This window comes from Ambystoma mexicanum, chromosome 11 (assembly GCF_040938575.1).
Source record: "Ambystoma mexicanum isolate Mex_15411 chromosome 11, UKY_AmexF1_1, whole genome shotgun sequence".
Taxonomy (NCBI): Eukaryota; Metazoa; Chordata; class Amphibia; order Caudata; family Ambystomatidae; genus Ambystoma; species Ambystoma mexicanum.
In genome coordinates, this window is record NC_090934.1 from 305,181,195 (window position 1) to 305,208,814 (window position 27,620).

At 46.9% G+C, this 27,620-nt stretch overlaps 1 protein-coding gene across 1 annotated transcript in view; it reads right to left on the minus strand.

The window, feature by feature from the left end:
* The window catches only part of SDC3 (syndecan 3), a 677,421-nt gene extending 652,294 nt beyond the window's left edge, over positions 1-25,127 (minus strand). Inside the window, exon 1 of the mRNA XM_069623022.1 lies at positions 24,669-25,127. Coding sequence (XP_069479123.1) covers positions 24,669-24,725 — 57 coding nt within the window. The 5' untranslated portion in view covers positions 24,726-25,127. The remainder of the gene's footprint in view (positions 1-24,668) is intronic.
* Between the last annotated feature and the right edge of the window lie 2,493 nt (positions 25,128-27,620).

Below are 27,620 nucleotides of genomic sequence, written 5' to 3' on the forward strand. Positions count from 1 at the left end.
AGCGGAGGAATGGAAGCCTGACCAATGACGAATGAGAGGGGCAAGTCTAGTGATGCAACACACACACCCATTCTCAAGAAACAGATAAAAGCAGAGAGTCAGGACACATAGAGACATTCAATTTCATCTGCCGCTGGAAGCCCTGCCGGAAAAATCCATACTTACCTCCATCAAACTCCAGAAAGCCAAACTAGAGACTTCAATCTATCCAGAGCAGAGACCAGACCAGAGAGAAAGCAGTGCTGTGCCTAGCAGAGACCAGACCAGAGAGAAAGCAGTGCTGTGCCTAGCAGAGACCAGACCAGAGAGAAAGCAGTGCTGTGCCTAGCCGAGACCAGACCAGGCGCTGTGAGCAGAATCCGGAAAGACCTGACCAGACTGAAGATCGTGACCAAGTCGCTTTCCTGTTCAAAATCTCTTGTGAGTACTTAGCAAAACTCAGAACACATCTCTTAGTTTAAATTCATCTAATTCAATCTATTTAACCTAAGTAGAACTGCCTCCTATCTGTCACCTGTCATTTCTAGTAAAATTTGTCATTTTGAAAAAGTGTGCGTTTAAAATTTACAAAACCAAAAACGACCTTTACTAAATTACTCATATCTCCGCAACCGTTTGGGCTAGAGACTTGCAATAACTTTCATTTGGAAGCTGAGATCCCAGGCTTTCCTAGGACCCCAAAACGGTAGAGATAGTCCTTGCGGTTCCTTTGTAATAGCGCTCGGCGCATCCGCGAATTTTGCCGCGATTTGCAATTTCTTCACATGTAAAAAAACTGCTGCTGCCTGATTTCATTTGCCAGAAATTCGTTTAACCTGCTAACTATCCCTGCATCATTGCTAGTGTGAGCCTGGACTAATATTAACTAGATACCACTCATCCTGAACCTCTAAAAGGGAATTAAGAGCGTTTCCAGCATATTTCTCATTCATTGCTAGCACCTATCAAAGCATTTGCCTGTGTTTTCAAACTTCTGTTTAAGCTTGCTGGATTGAACCGAATTACAGTTGATTGCATTTCTGAGAACTGTGTGTTTTCCTTCCATTTCCCTGCCTTGCATCAAGGGGGGGAGGGGAGTAGCCAGAGAAAAGTGATTACATTGTTTGGTTGAAATCATATTGCGTATTTTCTGTACTGCATTCATTGAATATTGCATCCACCTGAGCCTACATAAAGCATCCTCTACCACATTATACTTTTGTTCCTATTTACCAGTGTGCTACCTTATCCATTTCATGTCAACTCATTAGTGATTAAAGAAGTGTGCTAGTGCCAGATTCTCCGTTGTTGATCTTTATCATATCAGATTAAGTGTGCTATTCAATTATTAATTTATTATAAAGCGTGATATATATTTTAATTTATCAAATAAACCTTTTAAACTTGCAAAACAGAATTACTTCTTGGCTCAGTGGGGTCAGGGGGATTCCAAGAGAGGGGTGTTATACAAGGGTAGTCATCCAGAACGCATGAACTGGACCTAAAGATATATCAATAAGGGTTTTCATTCAGTAGTCTAGACTAGGCGTTAACTTGGCTGTAGTGCTGAATTGAATCCTCTTACACTCCTCTTCTTCATCTCAGTACTTGAGGCTTTCTGGGACTTGCAGTCCAAATGAATTTTAAACCCTTTTAAAGTCAATTGTTGGAAATCTTTGTTTAGATAACAACCATCATAAACAGCAGATGTTAAATGTGTTTTAGGGGTGTTCTGCAAATATGAAGAAAGAATAGTATTTTGTCTGGAATTTTTGGCAAAAGCGGGTTTCAGCGTTTTACAACTGAATGGTTCTGAATAATGACAACATGCCATTAGGAACGCTGGAATTGGAGTGTCTTCTTCACAGGAAGGGGAAGAATACTATGGCTCTCCTGTTGGGTCATCCCTTCATCCCGATACTCATCCCCGCTCACATGATCCTCCTTCATAGTACCACCCCCAGGGTCAGGATGAAGTAGCGGCTGGGTTTCTCTTGCCATAATGGGAGGAGACACTTAGGCTGGGGATCAGTGATGACTCCATAGGATTCATCAAAAAGCACACAAGGATTTCAGTGTCAGAAAGAGTATAGGGAATACTCACAAATCCTTCTCCAAAGGTGGAACCAGAATCACACACCCTTTGTTCAGTAAATCCTTGATACCTCTTGAAGTGCCAGCTTTTTCAGAGTCTCACTGGGCCAAAGTGTTATCAATACTGAGTTTGGGGAAATGAAAGAACCTCAATGCAGTAGCCCCCTCGGACAATGTCCAGAACCCAGGTGATGGGTATTTCTCATTGCCATAGAGTTTTAAGAAGTCCATCAGGTGACCCCCCTACTGCTGCCCAAAATACCCTGGGAAGAGATTGACTTGGGGCCAGCCTGCAGTCAGGATGGTTTTGGGGCAGGATCTACCTTGGCCATGGCGAAGATATTCTTAAAATTATCCCTGTCCTGGAAGAGTCCTGTTCGAGACCCCCTGGGTGCTTAAAGACTACACCAGGACTGGTACCGGTAGCCACCCCTGCGTCGAGCCAGTGCCTCAGGCCTTATACCATATAGTTGAAGAAAACATTTCCATCCTGATGCTCCTTGACTAGTTCCCCAACAGCAGCTGCCCCAAAAAGGGGAGGCAAACCAAGATGATCTTTTGTGAAGCCTGACCCTTCCAAACATGGAGCCAAAATTGTTGCATAGCAGTCACATCCGAGACACAATGGCTAGAGGTTATAGGAAATATATGGGCATATCATTATCCCCTTTTCCAGAATGTCAAGATGCCCGCTCAGTCGGCTCCCTCTTCCAGCATGGAGAAGAGCAGGTGAACATCTTTAAGGAGGGCTGAGAGGTGTAGCTTAAGTTAGAGGCCCTACAACCGTTTTCTGAACTGTCTCAACCTTGGGGTCACAGAGGTAGGTCCAGAGAACAAAGGCAATAAGGAGTTCATTTTCAGGGTATCCAGGAACTCCACGCTGAATCTCTGTATTGGACACAATCTAGATCAGCCATGAAGGATGGTAGTTCCCTCAGGCGCCTTCCACTCGCAAAATAATCTTCCTCATGTTCTGCAGGAAGGGCTGACCAGCCCGAGTTGTAGTGAAGTATCTACTGTGGACGTCCTGGGCATCCTCATCCACCGCTGAAGCCTTTGAATCCTTACGGTCCAACTTCAGGAAGAGATAGGCCATCACCTCGTTCCTGAGAAACGCACCGGTCTTACCCCACTTAGGTTCGTTACAAGCATCATCAGGAGCCCCTGGTGGTCCCACAAGCTGTGCTGGCTCGGCTCAAAACCTGGGACCCGAAGGGGGAGGGCGAAGCCAGGCAGGGTTAGCCTTGCATCAATAGCAGCATTGACAGTCTGTGATGAGATTTTAGCTCGGCTGCTGACAAAGTGATGGAGACCGAGGGGGGGCAAGTGGTGTTGGCACAGCAGGGTCTCTTAGCGCCAACACAGGGAATGGAAGGGTGGTGGGGGGGGACAGGGGGGAGGCCAGAATTACCTGTAGTTTGAACTCATATCACAGCAGCAAGTGCTTAACTCGCCGAGACGCCTGAAAGCATGGCTGTAAAGTCCACCACAAAATAATCAAGTCCATAATAAATAAGGTATCAGGTAATATTATCCCCATATATATGGTCACTGTATATAATATCAGCGGGAAAAGGTTGCAGCGATATTATATGGGTGACCATATATATGGGACAGGGGCAAAAAAAAAAAACTCAAAAGCCACTATGAGTGTGATATGCTGCGGTGCTTGTGGCCAGAGCATAGACTCTTGGGTGCATGGCATATGAGTGATATGCTGCAAATTCAAAAAAAAATATTTTAAAAAAGAAAAGTTTGGGGGTTGCGGGGGTGTCCCATGCATGTTCCATGCAATAATGTTGCCACAAAAAACGGCAATTTTTCAGCAATATTTTTGCATGGCAAGATTTTTGTGGCGAATATTACATGGAACCCATAATAATTGGTTTCCTCTGTAGGCACCCAAGGGGCTCTGGTGGCAACCTTGTGAGATTCGTGGTTTGATTGCAACTTATTCTGACACTGTTAAAGTAAACACCTTGTGTCTAAAATCCTCACCACACTTCTCTGAAGGATCACAGACAACTCACTGCATGGGCCATCTCACCACATTTTTTATGGCCGTTTTATGGAGGATCAAGCCCCACATACCTCTCTTTTCATGCCGCCACTCCACCTCTCTAAATCCCATTAAAACCATCCAATTACCCCCAAAGCCTCTCCATAAGTGCTGCAAAAAAAATGCAGTCAGATGGCCCATTTCATTACCACACAGAGCAGTGGCACGGCTGCAGCGAGTAGGGCGCATAGCACTAATCTGCCATTAGGCTAAATAGGACCCTCCTCTTCTGCATTCACATCACATGACTAGTCTAATTGCTTGGGAAGCTGGGAAGAGAAGTGGATGGCTACCAATAGGAACACTTTGTGCACTGGTGAAAACTGTGTTTAAGGGCAAAAGGATTCCGATTAGGAAAGTCAATATCACTCCACAAATTGTATGAGATGTGTAGTGGGCCATAGTCCCCCCTAAGCAGCTGACCCAGCCCACGCTATGGGGCGACAGAGGTGCAGCTGGCATAGTGGGCCTCTGCTCAGAGGGGAGGCCGGAACCGGAAAGGGCAGACCTCCCACCACAGGCCAGCTGAAACCAGCTTCCGGCCTGGGTGGGGGACTTTAAATGTCCCAACTACGCCAGATCGGGTGTCTCTGGCAGCCGGGATGCGATAACCACCCACTCCATGAAGTAGGTTGAAGATTGGATGCGTTTGTGCATGTTCTGGATTGATGCAAAGTTTCCTTCTCAGCTGGAGGGGGTAGGGGTTAGGCTCTGGGCATGGGTGAAAGGAGGGCCGCCAGAGCATGGGATTTAGGCATGTCTTAATACAGGACACAAGGTTGATAAGGGGATGAGAGTCCAGGGAGGTGGGGGGGGGGGGGGGTAGATCTCTAGAAGGTACACATGCAAGGATCAGACGGATGATTCGACCCGGGAAACTGGAGCTTGCTTCCAGAGCTGCTGGTGAAACGCTCAGAGAGCATCGCCACCTGCAGCCGGCGGCTCCTGCTGCCGTCACCTGCTCTTCAGTTACCAGCCACCTGGGTCATTCCTTTTGATGACACCCGCTGCACTGCTCCATGACCTCTGACCCGAACCATCAAAGGGCAGGGGCGGGCGCCACCATCCTACAAGTGCTCCGATGACAAAACATTTTTGCCCTCGCTCACAGGTGCGAAATTACTTTTGACCTTGTAAACAAAGAATAAAAGGTCGAGTCTTACACCTACTGTCTCCGAGCTGCAGACTTCAAGATCAGCTCCTGTCACTTTATCACCACATGGAGTCTCCATGTGAAGTCCTCGAATATGAAATCCACGCCGTGCTTTCATGATAGCCCCGGGAAAAGCAAGTGAATAAAATCAACTCTAATTTGAGTCATTTGTATACTCTACTGTTTGGAGGAATGGAGTTGTTGGTTTCGAGTGCTGACCTTTCATTTAACAAACAAGCATTTGATATTTGTAGTTGTGTAACTTCAAATTTAACAAATAGGACCGGAGCACCTCATGCCTATTATTTTTTAACGCAAACACAAAATGGCGTCGCATTGCCTTGAACTTGGTGTACTCTCTCCATGGCGTCACAGGGCCTTGGACTGTCGAGTCTTCACCTAGCAGCCTTTCAGAGAGGCGATGGACGAGACAGCAATCGTTTGCTTGGAGGAGTTCCTCAGCCTTTCAGAGAGGCGATGGACGAGACAGCAATCGTTTGCTTGGAGGAGTTCCTTCTTAAACCCACATTTGGCGTCTAGTCATCACAGTGATGCAAATATTTTAAGATAGAAGTCAAGCTGCCCATGCAAATCCAAACAGCCCAGTTCAAACGGCCTTTTTACGGATGTTTTGTGTAGTTCCCGCCCTTCCCTGAACTCGTGAAGCAGCAAAGGCAATGACATGTTTTTTTTTAAAATGCAGGTTAAGGCACCGGTTTTGGACTTGTATAGCACTGTAAACAATGGGTGTTTCGCAACCCATGGTAAGGTGGCCAGACGTCCCGTTTTTTGTCCGCCCTATCCTGGTCTTTGTCCCTCTGTCCGGGCATCTCAACCAGTTTTTTTTGTTGTTGCAAGGACACAACTATGACCTCCAGTCACTGGGCCGGCCCCTGCTGGGTGACCATGCACACTGCGGTTCAAGTTGTGCGTGTGCTCCTTTCATTCTTCCTCCACCTCAGGGTCCAGTAGGATCCAGTGTGGGTCCAGTAGGATCCAGTGTGGGTTCAGCATCATTGGAATCTCTGAAGAAGACCACACTGTGGGATTCGGCCCAGGAGCTTAAAAAAAGCTGCAGGGTCACCACATCGGCTTTCTCTGCAACGATGACCCGTATGGTGCCCGCTGCCAGCCCTGACAGTACATCCTGTATTGCGGACTACAGCTACGGCAAAGTATTATGCAGCAAACTGAGTGCATGCTCTCTGCTATGGAGCATCATGTGTCAGCACGACACATATTCAAATTCTGGTAGATTCACACACCCTTCCAGGTGGGTCACTACTGGCAACAGTTTATAGTGTGCACTGAACAAACACACCCTATACTTTATCTTCATCAAGTATTACATTGAATAGGTTATTCATTCTCTCAGGGAGCCCAGCTTTACATAGGGAACAAAGGTAGTAAAAAAAAAAAAATCCTGCACATCTTACATTTTGGTGAGTGCTCTCAGACCTATGTTTTAGTCCCTCTTTTGTCTTTATGGCTGGTACTGAAGCGAGTCCTATTTTTGTGTCTGTGAGCAGTGAACCTGTAGTCCTACTTCTATGTCAGTTGCCTGTCCAGTTTCTATTTTTATAATCTGCTCACCATAATTTGCGGGTTCCTGTTGTATCAACACCAGCAGAAGGTTTTCAAGTTATAATTTATATGCATTTGATATAATATGAGCACATGGCCAGACTTGGGCATAAAATTGGCTCGGGAAACAATAAAAAAAGAGGCCCACAGTTGCAAATGTCAATTCATTCCATTCAGTACCCATGGGGGAGGTTTTTGATCAATTGTTGTTGCAAATTATGCAGTTTAAAGAATATTTATTCAGCAACATTGCTCAAAACTACTCGCTGCATGGTGAAGTAACTTATCAAACTGGTCCACATGGGCCAAAAAAGTGGCCCACTTTGACCAAAACAACTGGCCCACACTAGCATTTTGTGTTTTTAGTTCACTCATTGTTCAATTGCCCTATAGGCCAGTCCGAAGCCATGCTTTTGCACCCGGACGAATACTTTACACAGTGCTGTAACAGTAGGCAAGCATCCCAGACTCGAGGAGCTGCACATGAATTCCAGCAAATTGCACACACCAGGTCGTGCAGTGGATGACCTTGAAAGCAAGTGAATTTTGAAATTCTAGACAGCACACTGCACATTTTTTTTTTTTTTTTTTAATCACACACATAGCAGACTTGCCAGCATTCACTCTGCTTATCATATCAGAGGAAATAACATCACCTGAGACAGCGTCAGAGACTTTTAATCTTTTCAATTGAAAGGGCCCCAGCAACAGCCCCATGTTGGCTGACAGCAGACTTATAGCACTGCACTATCCGCCTTTCATTCGGAACGTTAAGAATGTGCATTTTGCAGTGCGCACATTAAAAGCTGCATTTAATAGAGCCCTTCAAGGCATCACCTCCCTCGGCCTCTTTGGTACCTTTTTACTTCGGATACTCTACAATAACCCCTTGCTGACAAAGGAAGATCAATACATCTTCGGTGGACATTTAGTGTTTCAGCTCCCTCTTGGCTGTCCATTTCAGGATAATCTGTGGCTATTACCCCCATTTCAGGATAATTTGTGGCTATTGTCTCGGGAGGATAGCTCAGCGGCAACGTGCGCGACTTGGAAGCAAGACGACATGGAGCAACACTGGTTCGATCCCCCGGTCCCTGCTTAGAAACCTCTGGGTATTAAGTGCGTTATAAATAACCTATCATATCATATTAACCCCCCTGGGTGTATTTCTTTGCCTCCATTATAATGTTTGGACCCCAGCGGAGCCTATGACTGTTGTTCTCTACTTCAAGTAAGGGGGCCTCAACTATCACGTTGAAATGGGCCCCAGGAGCAGTGACACATCTTTAGCCGGCCCTGAACCACAAGTTTTTAAGCATGACTAAGGATGTGAAATAAATGGCACAGGCTTTGGGAGAGGGAGGGGAGGGAGGAAGGAAGGGCATGAGAAATTGGGAGAAAGGACGTGAAGCATAGACTGGGACATCTCGGACTTTGTTCAACAGTGTGCACATTCGAAGAGTTTTGTGGTTTTCAGGTCTTTCTCTACTGAATTATCCTTGTTTTTACAGAACAGCCAATGGTATTTCATTCTCAAAATATATGTTGCAATTGAAATCTAAGAAAATGATTATTGTTTTTATTTTATGATCCCGTCGCACTCCAAGGCAAACCTTTTATAAGTGATAGTGAACACAGAAACCGAGGCACTGGGTGTCAATCTAAACAAAATGTTATTCTGAAGCTGCGGCCCCTCTTTGTGGAGGCCAGGCTCAGGGGCCTGTGGAGCCATAAATCAAGTTGATAATCTAAAAATAGGGCAGGACCGAACACAAATATGTAGGTGGTAGGAATGCCTTAAATCGGTAGGGTTGGCAAGTGCATAAATTGCACACTTTTCTGGAGAATCGCAGAAGCGGAGATAGAACCCAGGTCTTCAGGTCTAAGTCAACTCAGCCTTCAGGCCACATTTCTACTTGGGTTAGAGGCCCACACCTTATCAAAGACAGACAAATGGCTAAGTGCATAGCATTGCATCAAACTGGTGATCCATACGTAACATACTGAGCTCTACAAAGGTGCATTGATACTCAGAGCTGTCTTATCTGAAACTCTAAGGAAATGTGGAAGTCAGTTTGTTGCATGCAAATTGGCTTGTTTAAAACAGGGCAGACCGGCCGCCTGATTGTCATTTTGGATACGCTATGGACCATCGCAGGACCCCTCAGCCCCTGCTTCCCACCCATTTCTTGACATAAATCAAACCATGAACTATGCGAGTCAAAATGCTTTAAGTGCACGAGGGTATCGATGTCCTAAAGCCTGAACTAGACCATACTGAATGAAACGTACATAAGACAGTTGCACATGTGAGCCATGCACCTCTCTCTGGCATGAATCCAAGAGTTACAACAAGCGGATGGTAGAGTGATTGGGCTGGCGATCCCGGCATGCAATAGTGGCTGTGCACAACCAACCAACCATCGTCTTGTGTAGAACGCACATCCCACCTTCCGGTTGCCTCATCCCACACGATGGGGTCGATTCCCCTCAAGGTAAAATCTCTCCATTAGGGCATTCACCCAACAGCAGGTGCACATAAACTACCACTGCTGCGTGTGGTGTGATTAGTAACCAATAGTTGATGCAAACATACATTAACGTGGACCATAGCAATTCAGACGACCATAAAACCGGGAGTGAGGGGAGGATAGCTCAAGTTTATCTTAGAAGCAAAGAAAATGCATATCAACAGAGCTTCGAATCACGGGCTCTCGTTTAGAAACTGGGTATTAAGAGCGTTATAAATAAAACAATTATAACCATCATCCTTTGGAGACGCTTTTAATTACATCTTTTTCTGGAGTCATTCCATACTGGACAAGGGGTCTACCCTCCCTCCACTGAATTTTGCAGGCCACCACATATTCATAAAATTAGTTAGTTGCCTTGGTTCAACCCATTTGCCCACCACAGTTCAGTCTCTAACTTTCCAATCCTGGGAAAGGTCTCTGAGATGGTGAAAACACTGTTGTGGTTATGGCTTGAAAGCAACTTCTTCAGTGTCACAACACCTAAGTGAAAGTGTTCACCCAACACTCGTCCAACTCTCCCCAGTTGTCGGGGCACCAGTGGCCCAGAGATGAATATCGGTTTCTAAACCAACAATCAGTCGCACACCTCTAGTCCACCAATCTTGGGTCCCAACCAACAATCTTCTGTTATGTGTGAGGTCATAACCACAGTCCTTTGCAACAGAAAAGGTAAAGGGGTGAAAACATGTCTGACTAAGTCCCACCCATCTTCCTGTCTGTTGTGGATAAAAGGGTCTCTATGGGTAATTGAGCTCTCTGTGGTTCCTGATCAAAGCATAAGTCTCCCTTGAAGTTAGTGGCGAGAACATCAAATCACATACTTGTTCCCTCTGAAAGGGGGGGTCCCCTTGCAGGGGTTCCCTACTGTAAACAGTTGTCCCAGACATGACATTCACTGACCTTCATACTAAGGGGTAGAAGCTTCAGGTTGACACAGATGAATATCAAAAATGTGTTGGGTTTCCTGTCAGCTTTGCGACCAGGCCTCCGGCAGGCTTGCTTCAATTAACTAATCGGTATGCGCTGCCACCAGCAGGTGGACAAAGGATAGGGCGGATCCATCGAGACTTTGATATTCAATTAGACTGACCTTGGCAGGAGTAAGGTGTTTCCCTCCTCTTGATGCTTTCGTGTACTCCAGGCTGTCACATTCCAACTAAATGTGACAGGGAGGACTGCATCGGTAGGCTGTGTCCCCCCAGAGTACACAGATCTATTGTGTTTGTTGTGCAGTGAGCATAGGAAAATGTGTGTGGTTTAGTTGATCTGCTATCATTCAATTTCTTTAAAAATATATTTTAAAAAGCCAGGGGAGTGCACACCCGCCATGCGGATGATCGAATTCCTCACACCAGTGTTACCGGTTTCTGAAGAATCCATTTCTCAAACGCCAGTCGCCCCATGTGTCTACCTCTACTTGGAGTAATAGACGTATCAGGCCACCTAAAAGCTGAACTCACTCAGTTTGTATCATTCAGGTACTGGTGTGAAGCCAACTTGATCATAGGCATATTGGAGAAGATTCAGAAATCCTCCGAGAGCCTTCGATACAGTTCTGCATTAAATAGGTCACTAAATATGATATGATATAATATGGCATTAATAACGCGCCTATACACAGTGTTTCAAGGCGCAACGAGGCAAGGGAGGGGGAACACAGGGAAGACAGACAGCGATCCTACTAGGCCAAGTGTCCTTCAGATCGCGCAAGTGCATGGGAAGGGTAGGGAGGAGAGTGCGAGAGGGAAGGGGAGGGGGACAGTGCAGTACATGGGTTGAGAAAATAAGCAAACAATAAGTAAAGGTACGGCCAGCAGGTGGCAAGGGCAAGCGTAAGTCATCAGGTGTCAAGTGCGGGTAGTGGGACTGTAGGGATACAGAAACAGTCTCCAAGTGCAGGGTTGCCAGTAGGGCAGTGCAGGAGTGCGATTGGCAGGGGAGGGGACCTGGGCCCGGGATCATAGGGCAGCCAGGCAACCAGTGCAATTAACTGTCAGCCAGGAAGTCAGCAAGGGAGAGGAGGAGAAAAAGCAGAAGCAGAGGGAAAGGTTTTGAGATGCGTCCGAAACCCGAAAATATTCTCCTCAAGTTTAAGGGAGGCAGGGAGGTTGCTCCAGAGGGAGGCCCCAGCCGAGGAAAGATCTACCACCAACTCGTTGCTTGGAGAAGCGACTGACCCCGAGGGAGTTTGAGGCAGATGAACAAAGAGCTTGAGAAGGAAGAGAGAGTCGAAGGTATTGGGGCCCCAGGCCCCGGAAAGCCTTGTGGACGATGCAGAGGAGTTTGAACTTAATCCTCACAGCCACTGGGAGCCAGTGCAGAGATTTCAGTCCTGAGAGATACGATTCCTGGGCTTGAGGCCAAGGACAAGTCTCGCAGTACTGTTCTGGATAAGTTGCAGGGTGCGGAGAGTAGAAGCAGGAAGATTTAGAAAGAGGCTGTTGCAATAGTCCAGCCTAGAGAGAACCCGAGCTCTGGAGACAGTGAGCTTCTGGAGGAAGGAGAGGAAAGGAAGAATACCTCTGAGGAGGTGCAGTTGGTAGTGTGACTTCTTAGAGACGTCAGAGATGTGAGGAGAGAAGGAGAGTGTAGAGTCGAAGATGACCGAGGTTTTTAGCCTCACAGGTGAGAGCAGGAAGAGGGCCAAGAGAGGCCGGCCATAGAGCTACAGGAAAGGAGGGAGTGGGTGTGCCGATGAGGAGAATCTCAGTCTTACTGGCATTAAGGCAGAGGTCATTGGCGGCACACCACTCCTGGATAGCAGGCAGACAGTCAGAGATGAGGGAAGTAGAGGAGGAGGCCGAGGGTAGCCTGAAGATGAGCTGGGTGTCATCTGCATAGCACTGAAAGTTGGGGCAGAGAGCGGTGATGCGTTGGGCCAGGTATTTGTTGAACAGCCAGGGAGAGAGGTTAGACCCCTGGCGGAGACCACAGGTAGATAAAAAGATAGCAGAGAGGAAGGACCGAAGTTGGACCTGAGATATGCAGATTTATACCAGATATGTAAAGTGTGCACCCAAGTGATCTACCGGGCAAAAGCTGACATGTGTCAGTGCAGGATTTCTTTACCCAACAGAAATATTTATCATTTATCCAATAAGGCCTTCTCCCTTCAAGGGGGTGCCACTGATCGTCTCCCAGGTCATCACACAAAGAAACCATTTCATACCGTTGATTCTCAAAATAACATTCACGTATGGTCTCATCGCGGTGGGGGCCGGATAAGTGTCCATGTCATAACCCGACACCGCACACTGAAATCTGCTTTTCTATAAGCAGCCTCCGTGGATTGCAATATTTGGCCCTCATGGCATACGTTGGGTCTGTATAACCGCTAGCATTTGTGGCTGCACGTTTGACCAATGGAACCTCGAGGCAGACCCTCTTCTGCTCCTCTTGTAGCCCCCACGCTTCTTGCATTTAAGCACCTTTAGAAGTGCAGATATAAATATATAAGTTCTACATATAATAGTGTGAAACGGTTGCACTTTAAATAATAAATATAGGTGTGGTACTTCTTGCACAGCAGGCTAGTTTACATTCTTGTACGCCTGCTGTCAGATGTCTGTACAGACACAGATAATGACCGCATGTCCATATTAATCAATCAGATTTCTGAATTTTTAAGGGCACTGACAGAATCCTTACCATTACCAAAAGGCATTTAATTAGGTAGATTGTGTTCTAAACCAAAACACACATTATGAGGTCACCCAGATGTTTTGGCTTCATCTCCCATTATCACCAGGCAGCATCTTCAGTGGTGAAGAATCATGGGAATTGTAGTCCAACATCTCCAGAGGGCCACATAATTGCATTGTATGTCATTTATATAGCGCCTTTTACCATTATTATAGTCTCAAAGCACCGTTAGTGGGAACGCCCTCAGGGGACGAAAGGCCAGAGTGTTGGACGACAAGGAGTAACATTAGGAGGCTTGTGTGCATTTGGCCAAATAAGGCTCAGCAAGGCTGGCCAGGCTTCGGTAGAAAGCAGCCTATGTGGAACAGGCAATTGGGTGGGTCCTGAGAAAAGTCCGGAGATGGCTTAAATAACTATACATCACAACCCCATCAGCCCACAATAAAAACAAAAAAACAATGACATGGGCATATATTCATATTTATTTCAGCTCTGCATTTGGGCCAGAAGTGCAACAAGGCGATTACAGAAATGGGAGGCTGCATCTGGAACTCCTGCCCATACAGAGCCGTTATCTTCACAATCAGTTACTTAGAAAGGACATGCCGACGTTTCCCTCCCTCACAGTACCCTGTGGCAGACGTCGCGCTTATGTTGCCTGTACATCGCCTTGTTTTAGCGTCAGGTATGTCAATGTAACATTATCCGTCAACAGTGCATAAGAATGTAACCAAATGGCGGCCACATAACCCGGGACCTCGGGTGGGAGTATGCGGGCTGTGAAAAAGTACCAGACACCACAGTGTATACTTAAAATGCCAATGACGTCATCAAGTTGCCATCTGCAACAGAGTGTGGCAACTGCTGTGCAGCCCGCCGCACCGGCAGTCATACAGTAGCAGAAAGCGGGTCAAGAGGGTGGGCTTGAAAGCAGACAGTGGGGTAATCATTATGGGGTCCCAGGATGGGGCATTCTAGTGAGAAAGGCGAAAGGGTTTGGGGGTAATCAGGTACCAACGCAATTGTGACGTTCGATGGCAGGACATAGGCGATAGTTTGAGGGAAGGGGCCGGACTAGGCGTTGAACCGTTTTGATAAATAAAAAGGAGTTTACCCGGAACCCATTTGTGAACCGAGTGCCAGCCTCCCAGGAAAGTGCGTCATTGGCACGGGCATTCTCATGACCTCTAGCCTTTGCGCCTGGATGTCGAGCATGAGAAGCTTCCTGACCCAGGATGCCAACACGGAGATGGGAGAATTGCTGGGAAAGCACAGCACAAGTACTATGTCTGAATCCACATTACAAGGGCCGAAACATTTGAACTTGGGGTTTCTCAAACGATGCCAACATCACCAACGTTCCCTCCACCGGGGGTCAGGCTGCCACCCTTGCCACCATTTTTACACTGCACCCCCAATTCTCTCATCCCCCCTATCCAATTAATACAAGCACATCATGGCAACAGGCTACATACATCTAAGCACTCATGCCATTTGGGGGATGCCAATTCAGTCCTTTTTCTTTGCATTCTGGGACTAGTAGTAGTGGATTTTTACTCACTGCTACAATAGAAGCTGTTTTCCCTTAAATAACGTAAACCATGACTTCCTGGCCATAGCATAAACTGAAAAATAAATAAATAAAAAATGTGGCGAAAACTTGCAAGTAGCTGGAGGATCGGGTGTCCGTCCACCTGCAGAAAGTGTGTGCCATGTGGGCCTAAAATGTGATACGGGAGAGGTGCTCCAATCCACCCCACCCACTGACCGTCAATGGGCTACAACTGGATATACTCACAGGTCTCCCTAACCTGACCTTGACACTAGGGTTATAACCACTGGGCAGTAGTCAGAATCCTCCGACAGCCTCGGGTGTTACGCTGCTGCAGAAGGAGGTTTTCTCGTTGTGCTGTAATCCGGATCCTTAAGGTAGGCCTTAAAATTAACATCGAAAATAAGGCCACAGCATAACTCTGGTCTTCATTGGAGAAATTCATACTTGGGATCCATTTACACTATACAGCTACATGCATGTGTAAGTGTAAAGGAATTTCCCGAAGCGTGGGTGCAAAAACACAAGAGAGTTGCCCGTGACATGGATACGACTGGGTGTGCACAGGTGCAAATCAACAAGGATAAAAGTTTACCATCTCTCTAGCACCACATCTGTTAGGTGAGGAAGGGCAAGAAAGCCAACTCGCCAAAAACTGTTACGGAAAGCGAATAGCCTTCTCCATATTGAAGACGGAGGTCCAAGTATGGCCCTCGTGACCCCCACACGACTCTCATCCCAAAGACCGAGACATGACAGATGCACCTCACTCTTAGGCCCTTCAACTCCATTGTCAATGTATCGCTGATGTGAGAAACGTTACTCACTCAGCCATTCAGGCCATTCCCAGTCGATGATCTGGAGGAGATGGAGATAACATCAATTGAACAAGTCGGCTGACCGCAAATCAAGAAATCAACAAAGTCATCACTGACATCACGACGTAGCCATACTTAGACATGAAGTACATAGCCATACATTCACAAAGCTACACAAACATGCATTAGCTTACTGCTTATAGACACAAAATACATGCTTATGACTCACGCAGGTAGAAGGCAGACACACATACAAGTCGCTATATATAGTCACATTCTTCGCCAAAGCTGAACCGCAAGACGCCAAAATATACTTTTACCAAGCTTGCATATGCTAGACCGCCACGAACATGGAAAAGCCAGAAGGACAAATATGGAAGCTCTAGGCCCACTGCAGTGAGTGAGGAAGGGGAGACTGGCTTCAAATACACGGAAGGGTTGGTATGATCACTGTTGCCAGAGACAAGCAGAAACGCTGCACCTAGCCAAGGACTAATGTAGACAGAAAGTTCCTGGTTACCAAGACGATAAGCCACCTTCAAGAAATTCAGACTTAAATCCTCATAATCACAGACACGAGAGCTCCATTTCGTTGTGTCAACACACATGATCTAGCAGTACAAGACAATGCCCATTCAATCGAGGTGGATGGAGAGAAGCTATTCCCACCAAATCAGAGGTGGAAAGAAGCAAGTGTTGCTCACAAACTGCCAACTGAATGCCCTCTCCCAGGCTTGGGTGATAAGGTGGCAACATTAGGGAACACACAGCCCCTCCATGTTCATTCTCATTGCCTTGAGAAAGTACGCTCGGCCTGGTAAACGTCCATGGTCCCAGGGCTGGGAGGACCCACTGTACCTAATCCAGAGTCACCTTTCATATGAAGATATATGTTGCAAGAGCCAATGGTCTCCCTGCGACATTATAGATGTGGTCCCTTGAGGAGCCACCAGATATGGTTAGCCAATAGTAGAATTAACCCCTATAGGACATACCTAGTTCGCCTAAACTGACCAATGTAAATGCCTGTGAGATTTCTGGGACGAAGCTTGGTTATGTGACATCACACATGGATAAAACCGGATGACATGCTCAGAAGACGAGAGCCCTGGAGAACTATATTCTTCTAGTGTGATCCTGGTAGTTTTGTTAAAAGACAGTGAACGTTGCCCCATGGCAGAGTCTTCCGTTCTTGCGGTGGGGTGTTTTTGATAGGGCGAGAGTGTCCCTCTTCTGGTAATTGGGGCGACCGCTATAGAGCCCTGCTGCTACAACAATGCAGTGTAGTTATTAAGTAGCTTTTGATAAGCAGAGGCGAGAAGCTGTATTTGTGCCATCTAGCATACATCAAAAACACACTGAAAAACAGTTATGATGAATCTGAAAACCTTGTTTTTCATTTTTTCAGTGACATCCTTACTGATGCTAGGTCTTCACCATTACTAGAGTGGCAGAATCAGGAGCCGATGCATTTCGGACACGAGGTCCATCATCACAGCCAGGGTGGGACTGGGGCATAGAATTGTCTCGGGCACCAGTGAAAAAGTGGGCCACAGTTGCAAATGGCAATGTATTCCTTTTGTGACAGACTGCTTAGTAACCAGGGGAGAGATTTTTTGATAAAACGTGGTGCTAACTTTTGTGCATTTTAAAGAATATTTACTCAATAACACTGGTCCAAACTACTAGCCGCATGGGAAATAACTTATTAACCAGACCCACATGGGCCAAAAAAAGTGGCCCACTTTGACCCAAAAAAAAAGCCCACAGTAGCATTTTGTGTTTTTTAGGTCCGAGCATTACCCTATAGGCCAGTCGAGCCCGCCACGGCCAAATGAAGCACTATTGTCTTTGGTGAGAACACCTTAAACCGTGGATTCTATATTGTCTAGGCAGCAACCAGAGAAAGAAGGCTCTTGTCTGGGTAGTGTGGCCCTTCCAGATATACGTGAGCGTGAGATAATGCAAAAAAGAGGGATCCGCAGTTCGTTCCGATTTCAGAATTTTGGAGTAAACCAAATAACTGGTTTTGAATACTAAGTAACTTATTTTTTAAAGTAACAGTGGTGCCTGCTTGTACAATTTGAGCCCTTTAGAACACCAAAGTTTAGGAGAATCCAGCCATCATGGGCATGTGAACGCAGACCACATTCCGTGGACCGATACAACTGTCTGGACACAAGCACCCAAAAAGCCAGTGCTTACTGGGGCAAAGTGAGGGCTGGTAGGCCTCAAAGCAGCTCCAGCCAATAGAAGAGTGGGCTCCCGATTGGCTGATGTGGTCTCTTTCATAACGCATCTGCTCCATTACCTCATACAGGGAGCCCAGCTTTCAGAAACATGGCACCAGCAGCTCCATGACTAGAGGCTTTTTGGAATGTAAGCATCACCCCTAAACATAGAAAAAAAAGTAAAATTTAAAAAAAAAATTAAAAAAAAAAAAAGGCTGGGGGAAAAAAATAAAAGCACACCCACTTGGGATGGTACACCCCTCCCTTTTCAGAATTGTTTTTAACCCCAACATAGTAAAATGAAATAGGTTTGCCAGAATGAGGCAAGCTTTAGCACTATTAAGTGTGAATATCCAAGCGCAAATTGTTGGCTTGGTTCAATAACAATAAATAGAAAACCAAAATAGACACAGCTGCACACCAATGTGTATATAAAACACTTTTTCGAAGGTTAAGCAGAGTAGTGAGGTGCAGAGGAGAAAGACACAACCCTGACACTAGATTGTGATGATCAAAAGAGCAAAAAGACAAGGGGTGTCCACGAGCTGTGGATCAATAACAAATGTCATCAATTTCCATTCTTTTATTTAATTGCTGCAATATTTCTTTTCATCAGAGTATTTGATTATGAATTGTAGCTTCAGCATGCAACATGTTGCTATGATGGCACCACGAACGAAGTCTCGTCCCACTGAGATCCGGTGCAAATTACGACCCTGGGACGGCAGGTCGGCGCTTTCAGTTTTTCGAACTAGGGAGGAACAATATACACCCTGCTGTGACAATTTGAAAAATATATATATATATATATATATATATATATATATATATATATATATATATATATATATATATATATATATATATATATATAGCAAATCTCACATATCCGGTAAAAAAAAAAAAAAAATTATATAAAACTTGGTTTGAATCAGCAAGCAGACAATTAGTTGCAATATTAAATACATTTTTTAAAGTCTGGATCCAGAGCGCTCTGGGATCTTGACAGTCTTGGGAGTTGCTTTTTGCCTTTAATCCTGAATCCAATTGTAAGCGTGCATCAGACCTAACGCCTTGACCACTAAGCTCTTAAGACTGATGAGAAATCCATTTACACTGATGCAGGAATTCAATTATCACACCTTCTGCTCAAGTCAGTTCTACATCAGAGAATTTGAGGGAATACATTTAATTGTTAACAAATTGTTCACTCAAGACAACTAGAGACGTTCTATTTAAATGGAAGCTGCAGCAGCAATTTTACCTTTTGGGGTTTAGTCCCATTGAGATGCACAGGGCCATCTCACCCACCCCCAACCTCAAGGAGAAGGTCTCCAGCTTAGTCAAGGCCCCAGCGCACATCAACCTCAAGGAAAAGGTTTCCAAATTTTCCACCACTGTCCAAGTCCCAATCAAAGAGCTGGAGGCTGCCACTTTACTGCGGTTGGTACATTAGATCTGAGCCGCAGCCTGTTCATTTGGCCATGCAGAATTGCACTCAGTCTGCCAACAATTTGATAGAGAGTTTGAGTGTAATTAATGTGAGCCCTGGGGATCAGAGATATTAAATCTGAACTGACAGGTCACCCTGCCATAGCCAATCTTAGACAAGGAAATGCTGGCTAAATAGCGATGGTGAAATCAGTTCTGGAATGGGAGCTTCGTTGAGTGTCTCGCGCCATGCCTCCCTCAACAAGGCCCAGTAGATCCATGCAGATACGTGATCCTATCACTTGTTAACAGCAGGAGATCCAGGACCCAAACATACCCAATCCATGAACCCAATTTACGCAATCCATAACGTCACTTCAATTTTAAGAGGACCAGGAGAGGAGGGAAATTATGCTCAACTGCCCTGATCTGATCTGCGGCCAAGTATTCAATTGAAGGTCAAGACTGTTGTACGAGGTGTCTTCTGTTCTATTGGGCAACACAACTTCACCCTACAGGATGACGTGTATTAAATGTACAGTCTGGCATTTTAAAGTTTGCCCCTCTTCCGTGAGGACATGATCTGTGCCTGTATGTCTCCACTTTTTACTATGATTTCCAGATGGAGAGCAATCGGCTGGTTGACATTACCAAACATGGAGCCCCAACAGTCCATAGAAAAGTGCAACGGGGTGAACCAGTATCACCTTCCACAAAGAGGGCGATATTGGATTTCAGGGTCAAAAACATTGGCTTTAGCTCAAAGATAGGCCTTTGGAGTGGACTGACACCGTTTTTCTGTAGGCCATATACTACTGAGGTAGGTACGTAACACCGGAAAGCATGACAACATTCATGCACAAAAGTAACTATTGGCGAGCAGGTCCAGCATGAAGTCCAAGAGCAACTTTTTTTGGTTAGATTAGGGACAGCTATAGTTCGCTTACGAGAAGACCATCTTTCACTATAATACTAGAAGACAAGGCCTCGGTTTGTACTAACTGCATTCTTAAGAAGCATGTGGTATAGCTTTCGTGCGTAGATGCTGTATGCCTCCACTACAAAAGGAAGTGCTGTGTTTAACAGGCAGCCTTTAAAAGAGGAAGTAGTACATTAGAAAAAAGAGCAAGTGCCTGCTGCGTGTAGCTTGTGTCTGGAATCATTTATCTTGTGGAATAGCAGCCAAGGCTGTATATTCTTTAAGTTTAAAAAAAAAGGTTTTTTGGTACTGTCAGATACTAATGTTTATATGGAGGCCAGATAAAGTTCCCCGCCCCTGCCCCACGTCCAGGAAACCTGTCCCCAGCAGCTGAAGCACGGTAAACTCTAGCTAGTCTCCAGCCCCAGGAATTTTAATTTAAAAAAAGATATAATCTTACAACCGTACACTCCACCCACACCCTTCAGACGACACACCATGTGCAGTGTACTTAATAGACTCCTATCCTATCCTACCCACATCCTATCAACCACCACCTTCTCAATCAATGCTTTCACAGCCCGAGGAATGCCCCTACAGCTAAACTGTGCCCGCCCATACTGTGAGGAATTAGACCATCCGCACAGGGAGTGTGCACTCGCCTGGGCTGTTTTTTATTTTTTTTATTTAAGAAATGGAATGTTGGTAGATGAACCTCCGGGAAATGTGTGGGACTAATCCGCACACATTTCCCAATGCTCACCGCACAACAAAAAAACATAGTCAAGAGTCCGCCTGTCATGTTCAGCTGGAATGCGACAGCCACGGGTACATCAAAGCTTCTCAAGAAGTGGAAAGGCAACACTTTCCTCTAGCCATGGCCAGCCTTATGGATCTGCCCTGCCTATTAAGTTCTGTGTGGTGGCAGTGCATACTGATGAGAGTTAATTGAAGCAGGTCTGCAAAGAGGCCTGTTCACAGAACTAATAAAGGGCAGGAAACTCCAACACCTTTTTGATATGCAATGTGTCTGGGACAACTGTTCACAGTAGGCAACCCCATGCAAGGCTACCCCTTTCAGGAGGGAAGAAGTGTGTGATTTGAGGGAGACAAAGTCTGTTCTTGCCACAAACTTAAAGGGAGAGCTGCGCTTTGATCAGGTGTCACAGAGAGCTCAATTAACCAAAGAGACACTTTGATTCACAACAAACAGGAAGATGGGTAGGACTTAGTCATACATGTTGTCACACCTTACCTTTCCTGTTGCAAAGCACTCTGGTTATGACCTCACGCATAACAGAAGATTAATGATGGGGACCCAGGATTGGTTCATTAAGGTAGAATTAGCCTGCGCCAATCACTGGGGCCCATTTGGCTTTAAAAGAGAGCTGAGCCCCTCACTTAGCAGATCACCCGACGACTTTGAAAGGAGTAAGAAGGACTCATTTAGACCCTGGCTGAAGGTACAGTCTACCTTACAGCTTCCGCCAGTGAAGGAAGGCCACGATTTCCAAGAGGGAAGCCAGATCCCTCCCCTAAACATCTCCCATGGGTCAGAGGGAGATAGCGGACTCAAAGGACCCGTCCAGCAGCTCCAGAATTGGTACCGAGCCAGCACACAGTATGCCCTGCTAGGTTTGACCTGCAAGATTCCTAGGTTCTTGACCCCGAGCCGCCATGTAGGCCAGCCTGCACCCGTCCATCCAGTCTCGCTTGCCGAACTGCCTGGCTGCTGATACCCACAGCTGTCTCCCATCTTGAACTCTGTCGCAGGAACTGCAAAGTGTCCTGGGACTGTGTCGCGCATCAAGATCATCTCAAGCACCAGGTACATTGTGGTTCTGTCCCCCTGGTCCTTCTCTGAAGGCCCCTAGTGACATTTACGAGCCCTTGCTGCTGAAACCAAATAACCTTGAACAGTCAAGACTGATTGCTTCACTGACTACACTCCTGTCAGTATCCAGAGTGCATCCCTTTCCTTCGTGAAACTGTCCTCTGTGTTACTTTACAGGGTGGGTTGCATTTTATAGTGTGCTAGAACTGTCCATTGTAATAATAATAATAAAGTAGATATTTTTTATACAACCTTGACTGGACAGTCCCTTTCATCAATGGGTATTAACTGTATTTTCGCTGTGTTGCAACTAACAATCCACGACCTTGCCTAGATAAGCCCGCCGTTCCGTCCACGTTACCAAAATTGGACAAGGAGGTTTATAAATTTACTTGCGTTTCCAATCTGTTCAGATCCCATCTGGTGTACTAGAGGTGCGGGGCCGATTGATGGTTTAGAAACCGATATTCATCCCTCGACCACTGGTGCCACAGAAGTTGATTTGTCACACATACCCAGCTCATATCGGCACACAGGTACCTTAGTCCTGCACCCATCAACACTTTAGGTTTTGTTGCACTCCTGCCTTTCTTGCTATCCGATGAACACCCTCCACGGCTTTTCTTACAGAGCCAAGACCAGCAAGGGTGCCATTGGCAGAAAGGCACTATGCAAGACCGATTACTTTACCATTTGTACTAGTACACGTGGCGCAATTGATCATTTGACGTGTGCTCTTTTGTTCTGGTGAGGTGCTTTCTAACCACGTGGGGATACATTGTATTAATTTGTACTTCTACCAAAAAGAACGAGAGGCCGAGATTGATTCGCCATAGGACTTATTAACCATTCAGAAATCGGGGGGGGGGGGGGCGATACCAGTGGGTTGCACAAATGGTGTGCGGTATGTGTGGTATGTGTGGTCTGCACTGTTGACATGCAAGATGTGCGGTTTGGTTCACACACAAGGTGTGTGAGTCGAGAGACTGGCACCGTCCATATACAGCAGAGGCCCTGCATCAGGATTGTCATTCTTACACAGGGACGGGTCGGGGCCTTTCAAGCCTTTCAGTTGGAATGGGCTCCGATGCACTGGGGTGGGGGTCCTAAAAGCTGCCCAATGTTGGCAGTCTTGTGACACATTTTCCTTGATATAGGGACATTAACATGCCCACGTTGCAGGCTGCCTTTGCTGGCGCCTTGAGGCCATCACCACATTGCAGTTGGCACCCTACTGTCAAAGAGCGATTAATAGCTTTTGAGATGGACATTTAATGTCAGCCCCCTGCTTACTGGCTGGCCCACGGTAACCGGCAGCTATTAACCACCTGCTGCGTCTGTTTAAAAAAAAAAAACCTAGATTACAAAATAAACACCACGTGGGCGCCTTCAAGAGTCCTGCTGAAATGAGCCCCCACATCTTCAGACAGCCCTGTATCGCGATCCAGCACATCTTCGCCTGCTGTCCTGGGGGTTACTATGCAACATCACAATATTAGCGGAAAATACCCCTCCAGCCCCCAATTTACCCTAAGCCGAACATATTTGAAAGGCGGGCATGCGGGGTCCCTAAAATGCCTATCCAACCGGCTAATGAGAAGATGGGTGTGGGGCTGGCAGTCCCCAAAAAGGAGACTGCTGCTGCCTGCCAAATCCAAACCGGAAATGAAGCAGCTACAAGCAGTCTGAACACGATCTCTCCTTTATCAGAGGTGTATACACGGGGAACGCGGCGGTAGGTGGGTGGGGGGAGTGGGTGACAGTGTGGTCCCTATACCAGCCTCTTCATCCAATCGCATAATTTCGGTCGGCACCCTAAGTGCAGGCAGCACAGAGATTCAGAGCGGAAAGGTGTGTGCGCCCCTCTCACTCACAGGTGCCTCCATGGAGCTGAGATGGGGCTGGACGGGCATCATTGCCCTCTATTGCTACCGCGCGTAGATCCAGCGCAAGAGCGAGGGGGGCGGCAGGTGGAGTGGGGGGGCATGGGAGCCTGCGTGGGCATGTGCTGGAGGGGGCTACGATGTATATCGGAGGCCGTGGCCAGGGAGTTCAGCAGTGCAAGGGGCAGATGTCGGAGGTCTGACAGGGTGTTTGGAGTGGGGTAGGGCCATAAGGGTTCGAGGTGCGACGGGTTCATGGCCAGCTACAGGTTTGTGGGGGCTGCAGTGTCCTGACCTAGTGAGTGGGTGAATGTAGCCGAGTAGATCACGCAAGTGATGGATATGAGGAGGACCAAGAAAGTGGGAGGTGGTCACGGGGAATGGGAAGGGGGTGGGATGGAGGGTTTCGGTGGGCATGGCGAAGGTAGGGTGAGGATGCCCTAGAGTTCGGGGTGTTGGTGTTCGGCGAGGAAATAAGGGTCCTGATGCTTTAGTGATGAAGGGGGAGGGCGCGAGAGGCTGGCTACAATATACGCGAGATAGCGGAAGCCCCGTGCAGTAATGTCTAGGAATTCAGGAGTGTGTTGTGGGGGAGGGGTTCGCCTGGGCTGAAGGCACATCAGGTGATGGCATGTGTTGCCAGCGCCAGGAGGATGCAGGTGTGTTGCACTGAAGGGAAAGATGGGTGCGATGCAGTGTTGCATGGATGGGTAATGAACCCTCCGCTGGGTGGGGGCGTATTTCCCACCGAACCCAATATAGCAGCCCCTCTTCCCAGCCCGGCGAGTGCGCATGCTTGGGGATAGGTAAAGACAGATTCCGGACGCCCACTCTGTAACAGGTCTGCATGGAGATCGCGGGGGCGTGAGCTCAACATTATTATTATTATTGTTGTGAAATGAATCGTTAGATAGAGCAAGATACAGCGTAGACAGGCACAAGGGATGTCACTCACCAGAGCAGCGTGGCTGGCGACCAGCAGCACCACCAGAGACCCCGGCAGCAGCATCATGGTGGCAGGCCCCCGCGGGCACGAGGTTCCCCCCACTGGTAACCGCAACACCAGCCGCGCCCCCAGTAGCAGCAGCACCAGGGCCAAGGGGTCCTCTCCCTGCTTCTCCTTTGTCTCCCGGGGGAGTCCTGTAGATATGCGGGGTGAAGATTTTCCACCAGCTCGCACGAACGGGAGCCGTAATTCTGTGATAAGGAAGCGGTTGTCTGGATGCAAATTTCTCCAGAGGGGAAACAAGACGAAAAAAATACACTCGGGTCGGCGACGGAGCCGGATCGTTCCCTGATAAACCCGTTAAATTCCCATGTACACGAATCGCCTCTGTGGGACCCCGAGGAAGTGAGCAGCTCGGTCGGTGCCTGGAAGCAGGCTCCTGCCCCCCTCCCTCCCTCTCATAGACTGGAGCCTCCTCCCGCAGGAAGCCGCTCCCGCCCCGCCCCCTCCAATCAGGGAGGAAGGATGCTCGAGTCGGAGGGATGCAGTGAGAAGGCTGCCCCCTGCCGCACAGCCTCGGGGAAGGGACTTTCTCGGTGTGTATGCCCAGAAAAAGAAGCGTCGCCAAAGCCAATAGTTCTGACTGTGCGCTTCCAATGAAAAGGGCTATTGTTTCTGTGAGCATAAAGGTAAACTGGTACAAATGACCAGTGCTAGCACCGGCCCTGCAACTGAGACACACGAAGCGATGTACTGCGGGGCGTACACACATGTATAGAGATATATATGGGCAGCAGTGTTTTAAATGGAAAACAAGAAGCGCTGCGCTTTTTTGCACCGGCTGTCTCGGCATGGGGCCTTGGGCACAAGTCCCTTTTAGGCACGCCCTGTTGTTTGCATCCAACCCCCAGTGATATTTGTTTATTTATTTATAGTTTATTTATACAGCGCTTATACACAGCCGAAGTGCTTCCGAATAATCAAAACAGATAAAGAAAACTAGAGTACTAGGCCTGACGACACTTCTCCTAGAGTAAGGGCACGAAGTGTTATAGTTGCGACCAAGCTTGGGAGGGGGAGGCGAGAAACGGTGGGGCGGGGGAGGCGGGTGCAGGACAGACAATGAACGGCTCCAAGAACATTTAGGTAATGCATATGTACATACAGGGGTGTGGGGACGGGGGAACAAAAACTAGTCAGGTCCAGCAAGGCCCTTGGTTAAGTGCAGAGGCTCCGGAGGGGGAGACGAGAAATGATGGGGGGGGGGGGTTAAATTATGTGCCAAGGAGCTCACACTTTGTTCAATGTGTCAGATCCTTTCACACAAACTTCCAGATTGTTGCTGTGCAGTGTGTTAATAAAGTTTGAAAATCCGGGCAAAATCGTAATTTCTTTTTTGTGCATCAAACTAGCAGATATCATAGCTGTAAACTAAGCTTTAGAAGGGGAGTTTTATTATTGCTCGCTTTCATTGCCTAATAAGAAATTCCGTAGGTAGCTGGAGCTGTGTGCGAGTTTTCAGTCAAAAACCTTCCATCACAACTCCAATTACTTAATGTACATGTTAGAATAGGCGCTGCCAATAACAAAATAACATCTTTAAAAAAGTAATTGCCCAAGGTTTCTAAATCAATCCCTTCTCCAGCAAGGGACACCAATGGTAACAGGCAAAGCCCACTTAGTGAAACAGGAAAGCTAAAATGTGCTTGCTGTGCTGCTTCCTCTGCTGTACATGTTGTGTGTGCTTGCAGGAAGTTTGCACTGTGCTAGTGCACACCGTGCAGCAAATCTGTTTTGTTTGTTTAGTGTGGTGGGTTACTAGGTCGCCACTATTAACTACATGAAACTCGATAGACGCCACCAGACTCCCTGTAAATGTCTCATTAATATAGTATCAAATCTAAGGGTTCCTGATAGGCCTTGAGCGTCCAGGCAGGCCATGGCTATATTTAGTCACACTCCCCCCAACTCTTGATTAATTTGTGGCCAGTATCATGCAGACTGTTTTATTTTTCATAAAAAATCTGTTTTATTGTTTAGGTACCAGCCAATCTTGTGTAGCTTGGCATCTTTGTTGTATGCTTTCTCTCAGCATGCCTGTCTGAAAAGGATCTTTTACCAGGCTTCATACCTTCTCCATGTATTCCCTGGTCCCTGGTCTGTCAATTCCCCGTCCCTTCCCACTATTCTCTCATGATATCCAAAACATCTGTTGGGTTCTGACCATCCACCAGCTCAAAAGGAGAGAATCTTGTGGACAACAAGTGCATATTTTTCATACCGCAAAGAAAGAACATGGAATTAAGTCATCCCAGTTCTGTCCATCCTCAGTGATCAACCTTCTCAGGATGTTCTTCAGTGTCTGGTTAAACCTCTCCACCAGCCCTTTGTCTGATAATGGTACACCAACATTCTCAGGAACCTAATTTTATTTTAATTTTATTTATTGGCTATTTGCAAAGTGCCTATACAAGTGGTGTTTCAAGGTGCCACAAGACAAAAAAGCGGGGGGACAAGAGAGAAAGATACAATAAGGTCCTACTAGGCCTTCTGACATTCGGATCATGTAAGTGCAGAACAAGAAGTGCAAGGGAATGTGGGAGGAGGGAAGTGCAGGTCTGAGCCAAATAAAGTGCTAAGGTGGGAAGGGAAAGGTGAAGGGGCGAAGTGCAGGTGTTACGAGGAGGCCAAAGGCAAGTGCCATGGAAAGCAGATAAGCACAGGGAAGGGGGGAGGACTGGGTGAATAGGGCCTGGGACCCTGTAGTACTTGGAGGGAACCAGGAAGCTAGTCATAGAGGAGGAGGAAAGAGTTGACAGGGGAGGGGGACAGAGAAAGAGTAGGAGAAAAGGAAGGTCTTGAGGGTCTTCTGTAACTCAAGGCGATCCAGCTCAAGCCTGAGAGGGGAGGGAGACCATTCCAGAGGGAGGTGCCTGCACAGGAGAGACATCTATGCCACAC